Source organism: Catharus ustulatus, chromosome 5, assembly GCF_009819885.2.
Source record: "Catharus ustulatus isolate bCatUst1 chromosome 5, bCatUst1.pri.v2, whole genome shotgun sequence".
Lineage (NCBI taxonomy): Eukaryota > Metazoa > Chordata > Aves > Passeriformes > Turdidae > Catharus > Catharus ustulatus.
In genome coordinates, this window is record NC_046225.1 from 4,632,164 (window position 1) to 4,641,442 (window position 9,279).

General features: G+C 42.1%; 1 protein-coding gene across 1 annotated transcript in view; it reads left to right on the forward strand.

The window, feature by feature from the left end:
- The window catches only part of SPATA5 (spermatogenesis associated 5), a 153,761-nt gene extending 150,702 nt beyond the window's left edge, over window positions 1–3,059 (forward strand). Inside the window, 1 exon segment of the mRNA XM_033061138.2 lies at window positions 2,869–3,059. Coding sequence (XP_032917029.2) covers window positions 2,869–3,045 — 177 coding nt within the window. The 3' untranslated portion in view covers window positions 3,046–3,059.
- The last annotated feature ends 6,220 nt before the right edge of the window (window positions 3,060–9,279 follow it).

The window sequence follows — 9,279 nt, forward strand, 5'->3', positions numbered from 1 at the left end:
CCCTGTATGCCCTGCACAGCTTCAGGCATTCAGCAGTGAGAGCTCAGGGCAGAACTGGCCAAGACAACAATGGAAGGGGGGAGGAGGAATGGACAGGTTGGGCAGGAGCAAGGTCTGAGTCACTGAGGACTCTTCAGCTTGCAAAGACTTGACTGAGAGGGGATAAGATAAAACTCTGTAAAACCATCGATGATACAGGGAAGGTGAACAGGGAAGAGAGATGAATCACCTTCTCAAAACAGAGAATAAGAGGACTTGCTGAAATTGCCAGGTTAAATACAAACAAAAGTGCTTTTATTATATAAGGCATGATTGGACTGTGGTACTTGATACGGGGTGATCTTGTGGAGGCCAAAAGAAGAAGTGATTGAGGACAGTCACAGGAGAAGTTCCTTTGGGATAGACCTGTTGAAGGATTTTGAAGCTGATGATGTGGATGCAACTTCTGTGTTTGGAGTGCTGCTAAGCCTGGGAACAATCCATGTCTTGCTGCAAAGGGTCTCCTTCCTCTGCTGTCAGTCACAGTCTCTTCTGTGGCCTTCCTTTTTTTCCTCAATCCACAGAAATGTAAAAGCCCTTCTGTTGCTCCATATGGTAAGAAATGTCCTAATGTGGCTGTGTCAAGGAGTCTCCATGACAGACTAGTTCTAATTCACCAGATGAATTCACCCTCCTGTGTAGTCACTGTGGCCACACTACTACTTGTGTTTGCTTTCCACGAGTGATTTAGCTTTACCAGCTTGTGAGAATGCTTGTGAGGACTTTTTTTTAAAGGTTTGCATACTTGAACAAAGGAAAATAATCAAACTTGCCTTGTTCAATCTCTTACCTCAGAAACCTGATCCCCTGGGTTAGCCAAGGAATGGAAACAACTCCATGTGACTCTGTGATCAGACATGAGGGCCTAAATTTTCAACACTGTGCCATAACGCCTGCTGTTTATTACTCAATAATATAGAAAATGTTTAGTCCACAAAAATTCTGAGTGCAGCCAGGAAAAGGGAAAACAATAATTTATACCTTAAAAGTCTTTCCTTGTCCCTTAAAAGCAACTGAAATGCTTTTAAGAAATCAAAAATAATCAGTTTTCTGGTGCTTCCTCATGTCTAGTGATTTTGAGTTATCACAAAACTTATGGTTCAGTGTTTAAGAATAAAATTAAAGCAAAACAAAAAATCCTTTGGAGGTTAGTTGTCATCACTGTTACTGATAGTGTTGGCAGAGCATAGAGAACAGGTTAAATAATCATCAGAACTATCAGCCTGTGGGTGAATTCCTCCTGGGTGTATTGGTGTACAAATGAAACAGGAAGAAATAGGATTGGCAGTGGTGTTCCTTCAGTTTTGGATGTGACAACCTGACAGTGTCTCCTTCAGCTTCTCCTTCACTAAAACAGCTGCTGACAAGTGAACACCTTGTCAGTGACACCCTGCTTCAGCATTTCAGCGTTTCATGGATAGGTGATGGTCTCCGTGAGAAGAATGGGGCAGCCAAATCTGCTGGACTGCATTTGGGGATTTTTTAGTAATGCCTATGAAAACTTCCAGAGAGTCTCTTCATTTTGTAGCCTTACTGCAGTATTTATCAAGGGGGAATGAACCCCTCCTTCAAAGGCCAACAGAGGTTTTGAATCCAGAATGCTTGGGGTCTGTTTTTCCATCACCTGTCTTCTCCCTTGAGAAAGAATTCTAGGTATAGTGGTAGGTAGGGAGTGCAAGGGGTGTTTGATCTGGTGCTGTTTTTTTTCTTTAAGTAGCTTAATATTCCTGTTCAAGATGGAGACACAGTCACAATGTCTGCTTAGAGAAAAACCTGAGCAGAAAGACCAGGGTGCCTCTATTAACTTTCTGGGTGATGTATTACTGATCTCCACGAGAAGCTGGTGCACTAAATCTCAGCTGCGCTTCCACGTTCAGCTGTCTCTGAAGTCCTGAAAAGCATTAAAATGCGTAACAGCAGTGTTTAGCTTTGGTGCTCATTAGAGCAGCACAGAACTAATAGTAATATTGTTGTAACTTGACAAAGCCATCTAAATCCATGCATGTTTTCTTGTGAAAGCTTCCTAAACATGCTGCTAAATCCCCTAAAAAGCTACTAAACGGCTTTGGCAACCATTAGCAGAACATAAGCGGGGGAACTCCTTTCAGTAAGTGAACAAACAGAGAAAATATGCTGAATAGCCGGACAAATGTGTTTCAGTTGGCTCTTTCATTTACAGATATAAGGGAGCAGTCAATATCAATCACTGTTTTCCCTGTTGCACTGGAAATCACAATATCTCTTTTCATTCCACAAGCTCCTTTCACCACAGTAATGTGTCTTTAGAGTGACACTGGCATCAGTCTGTTTCCGCTGTCTGAAGTCCAGAGAGCTTAAAAACACATTGCAGGGTATGAGACCTTAACCCTCCTCCCCTTCCACACACCCCTCTCCTCCGAGCCTCCTTTCGGAATTAATTGTTTTTATTTCTTTCCCAGTGCAAGGCTGGGAAAGAAAAGTGCCCGCAGAGCCTGGGAATATCTGTTCTTGTACTTTGGGGATGGAAAAATGTATTGCTGGTGGTTAGGATCTGAATTTATCAGGTGTGGGGAGTTTAACACAAGGTAATATGATTAGTGAGTTAATTTGCAGCATGCTGTAATGTGAAATGTAATTTAACTGTGGTTTGAATTTTGAGCTGCATCCTGTTTTTTGGATGTCCTAATCGTCCACAACCTCATTTATTAAAAAAAAAAAAGTTGGAAGAACTCTACTTGTGATTATTTGGTATTTGGAGTGATTCGATGTTCTTGTGTTCTCTTTCTTCAAGTAATGTTAATAATAATAATAATAATGCTGTGTGGTTGGTTTTTTGTTGTTTCTTTGCAGATTACAGCAGTCTGCAGGGAAGCAGCCCTCCTAGCTCTTCAGGAAGACATCCATGCCAAGTCTATCACAGGCCGGCACTTCCGGAGCGCGCTGATGGTCGTGAGCCCGAGGATTCCCGACTCGTTAATCCAGTTTTATGCAGATTACCAGCAGCAAAGTGGACTGCACGCGCTCTGAAAGGCAAATTAATACATACCCCATTCACTGTGTGAATGGCAGATTTCCTTTGTGATGCTGTCAGAAGCCAAAGAGTTTTGTACTGGGAGCGAGTGGAGTGTCTGGAGTTAACTGAATGCAGAATTGCCGTAATAAAAGTCCCTGTGGAAGTTTTGAGTGTCATAGACATTGTCCTGAACTTTAGATTTTGCCATTTTGGTGGTATAACCTGCCTTTTAGAGGTAGTCAGATTTCTGGTTTAAGTCAGTGTGTCTCAATTGTATATCCATGTATCCAAAAAAAAAAAAAAAAAAATTCTGAGTTTTGGTGGATTCATGGCCCTAAAGAGAGAAGCGACAAATGCTGTTGCTGCCTTCATTTGTTCCTGCCCCAACCACAGTGTCATCCCAGAGACCATCTCAGTGACTGGCCTCATTACAAAAATTGCTTAAAATGATGGTGAATTTTTTGATTTATGCTCTCCAGCAAAGCTGCCAAACAGGTTTCTGGGATAAAGCCGAGGCATCCTGATTGATTACAGCCAGACATTTAACTTTGGTCTTCACCAGTTCCTTTTTAGACATGCTGCTAGGTAGGCACCTTAAAAAACTGTCCAGCCCTTCACTAACCTGAACTCACTGCCAGGTGTCAGCACAAGATTCTTGTTTGTTTCCATCAAAATAAATAGGAATGTTGATATAATAGGTAATTTAAAGCTGGCTGCTTAAAATCCATAATGAACCCTAATTAATGGATGAGAAAACCTCCTTGCAAAACTGTTATAAATGACCATGAAATACTTCAGGGACAGATAAAATCTCCTCAAGTTGTTTCTTTGTTATATCGTCTGTTGAAATGATGACAGGTCCTTTTGAGCTCTCTGCTCTTGCACTCAGGATGAAATGCAGTTAAGCAAACTAATATTCAGCTTTTTTTCCCCCCACAACAGAAAGGCTGAGCTTTTCTAGTCCAGACATAAAAAGCTCAGGGAAAGGTAAACCAACACCAACACAAACTTCAACAGAAAGGTAATTTCTTCACCTGGAATGTGGTTTTTCTCTCTTTACTTAGTTCCACACTGTACGCATTTTGTAGCTTTTAAACAGAAATCTACTATTTTTAAATGACAGCTTTTTTTATTACTCTCATTCTAACCTATTGTTGCTGTAATTAGCATTTAATTTTATTATTGCTGTAAAAGATTAGAGGATGAGGAAAAGGGGGTCCTTAGTTCAGCTGATGTGTATGAGGTTTTTTTTCTTTTTTTTCATTGTTTGACTCTTTAATAGTCCAACAGACAGAGGGAATTTAAAAAGTTATGAACAGGAAAAGTTGCCTTAGGAATCAAGACTGCATCTGAAACTACTTTATCCTTCTTTTCTAAATTCTACACACTCCACCTTGGAGCTCAGGATGTAAACCATTCATCACAACCATTAAATTTTTGAGGTTTCCAGAAACTAAATGCTATACCTTTATCCCCTGGCACTTCACTCTGGTGTCTGCTCCTGAAGGGAGGAAAGAGAGACTGCAGTTTTCACTGCCAATAATGAATTCTGATTGTGATTTTGTAGCCTTAAAAATAGCACCTTGTGGTGCTCCCAATGAGTGTTAAAACTAGATGGGCATTCCTTGGGAAGTTCTCTGGTTTATTGGGAACATGCACCAAGGAGTGAATGTAAACTGAGGAACTACAAGAGAGGCAGGTGGGAGCTGGTGCCCTGCCCCTCTGTGGAATCCTGCTGCCATCAGGGGAAATTTTGCACATTGAATTTTAGGACACTAGGAGAAAATGCTGGCCCATGTCTGCTGTTTGTGCCTTGGGAAAAATCCCATCCGTGTGAACATTTATCCTTGTACCTGTATGGTGCCACATATATCCACAGGGTGCCAAATCCTTTGATACACACCCACGTGCCTAAAATGATTTTAAATGTAGGAAGCTCCCCTTTTTATCCTTGCATTTGTGGAATTAGATTTTTTTAAAAAGATATTCTAAAAAAATAAAAAATAAAAAATAAAAAAAATTGTGAAAATTCTGTTTGGAAAACTTCTCCAGTCTGATGCTAGTCAGGATCTCAGTCCATCCCAAGCCACTCCTGAATTGAGATTTAAAGGAAGGTGTGATGATTCCCTGTCTCTTTTCTGAAGACAGATCACTGCTACTGTGGATGAGCAAATTGAAACCTGGGTATCAGAATTCTGGAAAAGGACCAAAAATTTGGTTTTGATCAAAACACCTTTCATAGCCCTTTCATAATCCAGCTTGGTGAGAGCTGCTGCACCCTGAGCCTCTCGTTGGAACTTACTGATGAGGGCACTGTAGGACAGAGCACTCCAGGAGCATCTCCTGTCATTTACAGGAGAGAGCTTTGATTCACAGCTGACTCCTCATGTGTTTTGCTGAACACCTTGTGCCTTGGCACCCACTCAGATCTCTTGCAGTGTGAGCCTATAAAAGTGAACACCTGTGTGCTGCAGAGCAACTCAAAGGTAGAGGCACTCTCTCTTCTGCTGGGTTTTGTTCTTGTGTTTCTGTGAAATTTCATTTTAATAAAATAATTCTCAACAGAGAAGGCATCTGAGAAGAGCATCTCTGTCCCATCCTCTCTTTAACTGGTTAGACTTCCTAAGCTTACTTCTTTCAGTTTTCCAGAAACACAGTCTTTTTCCTGCCTGCTGTTATCTTTTGGAGCTGGTTTTTGGCCTAAATACTGCATGAGTTGCAGAATTGTTAACATTAAATCAACTTTTCAACATTTCAGGCACACTTTGTTTAAATATAAAATCTACCTTTTTCCTCCAATAACAGCCTCTTCCAAAATGGCATAAAATGTCTTTTGACAGTTTGGCCAGAAATGACCAGGAGAATATTTATGATCAAAACGCAAAATTATCTTCACTTAACTTGAAAAAAATTTCAATCCTGTGTTCGACCTAATGCATAAAACAGATTTTCACTCCAAGTATGATATACAATTCTTAATCCTAGAAGAAAGAATGAGGTTTATTGTGGATAATTTTCCTGCAGCTTCTAAATGAGAGCAGAACATAAGTTTTACCAACCTCAGGTGCAAGGGCAAACATTAGAGACAGATTAAAGATCATTTATTTCAAAGCTGGATATTCAAAATCATTGAATTTAGACTTGTCAGCCCTTTTAAATACTATGTCCTTAAAGCTGATTTTTGTGGATTCTGTATCCGAGCTCTTTTCTTTCAGCTTCTTTACTCATTTTGAATGTCAAAGTGTGGTGATTCCCCTCTGGAAGCTGAACACATGCCAAGCAATGCTCCAGGAACTGAGCATCCATGGAAGGCTGGGAGTGATATTTCCTGATGAAGCAGGAGTCTAATTCTACTGATGGGGTGTGGAGAAGGGAAAAGTGAAGTCAAATCTGGTGTTTTGCCCCATAGTGCCCAGGAAGATGAAGTTCAGTGACACAGGCTGGTGGGCAGGAGAACTGTCTGCTTATTGCAGTCAGGGCCGTGAGGAGCCTGACCCTGAAGGGTTTTGGTTTTTTCTGGCTCTACCAGAGAAAGCAGCTGATGTATAGGTGAAACACAACTGCCAGCACTAGAAATGCTAGTGCCCAGGGCTTGTGGTATCCTAGTATGTAGTGCTAGAATTTGGGAGGAATTGGACCTCAAAGATGAGGAGTCACCTGCTGGAAGGTGTCACAACCTTGGCAAGAGGCCCTGAAAGAATTAGTAAAAAGCAGGCACAAAGAACTCACCTTGCTTCCTGTGATCCCAAAGTTGGGATAAAACTGACTGTGCTTCCATTCACACTCCTGAGCCTTGGGATTACTCCTGGGCTCATGCAGTCTGGGGCATAGCAAGTGCTTTGCAGTGGGGGCAGTTACATTTGGAAAATCAGTTTTATGTTGTATTTGTATTTAATATTGTTGCTATGGTTGTAGTGAATTGCAGTAATTTTTGTCTCCTAGGAACCCCAACATTTTTTACTGATGTTTTTTTTTCTTTGACATGGAAGACAATACCACAGGTGATATTAATGTGTGCAGTTTGATAAGGAGCTTTTCTGATGCAAGTAGGTGCAAGAGGCAGAATTGCTGTTGTGGCTGGGCATGTTTTGCCCATTTGGCAGGCCAGCATCTGGAAGACAAATATTTCAGCAGAAACCTCCTCCTGATCTTGGGGTTTGTGTCTGCTCCTTCTGCAAGTGCTACCTGCTCATTTATTAACCTCCTCTGCTGGAATCTTAACTGCCTGTTTTCACCAGGGCTTTCTGTGTTCTATGTTAAACATTTTAAATGGTGTCATTCTTCCACACAGACCTAAATCCAACAGCTCCAGAGCCCTGACAGAGAAGGGGATGTGTGTTTTCTCTGTTAACTGGCCTGCCAAGGACAGGAGGGACGAGGGGGGAGAGAGCCCCTCTCAGTGTTTGCGTGGCAGGACTCCAGCGAGAGCGCAGGTGTTGCGAGAGGAGGCAATGGCAACCAGATGACATTCCTTCCCCTTGGACTAGCGTGGAGTCATTGCTCAAACTGATTGTGGGTCCAGCAGTTGGACTGGATGATCTTAACGGTTCATTTCCAACCTCAATGATTCTGTGATACCCTTCCAACAAAATTGGAGACTAGCGTGTTGTCTGCGTGTGCCTGTGTGAAATTAAAGCTTGGGTTCCTCTAGCTAAAAGATTGGAGGGGTGGAATCACTCTTGGCAACCACTGGGAAGATACTAGAAGATAGTCCAGACAGTGATTTATCCCAGCTGAGAGGTGAAGTACCTTTCTGGAGGTGCTGATGGGGCAGCTGATGTCAGGAGAAGCCCTCATCACTTACCTAGAGAAAGTGCCTTGAGGTGGATGGAAGGAATTGAGAGCAGCAACCCTCGATATGTTGAGAAAAATATTTTATCAGCTGGTGCCTAAATGGTTCTGGAAATGCTGCTGGTCTCTTCCTCTCATACCTGTGTGTGTGTGGCATTAACCACGCACCCCAGGGATTTTTTATCTCTTTGCTAACACTGAGGAGTTTTCACATCCCTGTTTGGTAAAATGGCTCTGCCATCAGCCAAGTGTGGAAAGGGCTTTGATAACGTTCAAGGTGAAACACTTGTCAGCTCTCACTTTATCCAGGAACGGATTATCTGGGCTGTGGAATAATGAGGTCATGTCTTTCCTCCACACCGCTGGCAAGAGCTTCGGATTTCACACAGGGGCAGCTGCTTACACCGAGCCTGCTCTACTTAATGCCTTTAAAGCTACCCTGCTTCCCTGTCAGCGAGTTCTCCCCAAGCTGAGGCTGTGAAATGTGTCCACACAGCTCCATTGCAGTGCTTGTGAGGGGGCTGCTGTGCTTGGATTGCTGTCCTATCCCAGAGCTGGATGGGTGGGATGTGGGAGCACAGGATGTGATAAGCAGAGTGACCTGTGCGTTGCTCCTGCACCTAAAATACAGGAATGTGGAGCAGGATTTGTGGGTGGCTGGACCAAAGCCATGCAGCTCTTTCCAGGTGTCCCATCAGCAGCTTGCAGTGTGAATCTGCAGCTTAAATGCAGAGCTGTGGCAGTGAGAGTGGCCATGGACATGAAAGATCCCTAAAGCACACAAGTTGTGGGTGTTAAAGCCTATGGGTGCTTAAGTAGATTAGCAAACAAACAAATCCTTTAATATTCTGGAATGCTTCCTCACCACCTAAGTAGGGATTATTCTACCAAGCCAGCAAATTCTACCCTTCTGCCTAGTGAAAAGTCTGCCTTTCAGATGGCTGTGCTCTTTAGTGATTTGTACTTTAAGTTTAAAAAAAAAAAAAAAAGGAAAATCTGAAAGCATATTGAATGTGTCTGTGGATTTCATGAAAAGCACAAATGATAAAAAGTTGTTAAAAACATTCAAGACTCTGTGAAAACTGAGGTTGCAGCAGTGCAGGCAATAGCATATGTAGGATGCTACACCACAAAGGTTGCTACAATTTTATCCTTAAAATTTGTTTTACAGAACTCACTACAACTTTATATACAAATACGTGACACAACTCACCCACCACTTTCTTCTTAGGGCTGTGAAAATCTTGGTTAAACTGTCGGCTTTCTATCTGAAACATGCAGAAACAACCAGTTACCTTGGTCTGATTCCACTTCCAGGCTTTCATCATCTGTGATTTTGGTAAAAAGCTGCTTTTGTTAATGTGTAATGCCTCATAGTAACCGGTTACACTTTTACTACAAAGGGGTGTTTTATTTTCCCGAGGGATGAATAGTAATCAAGGATCAGCTGGTAGTGC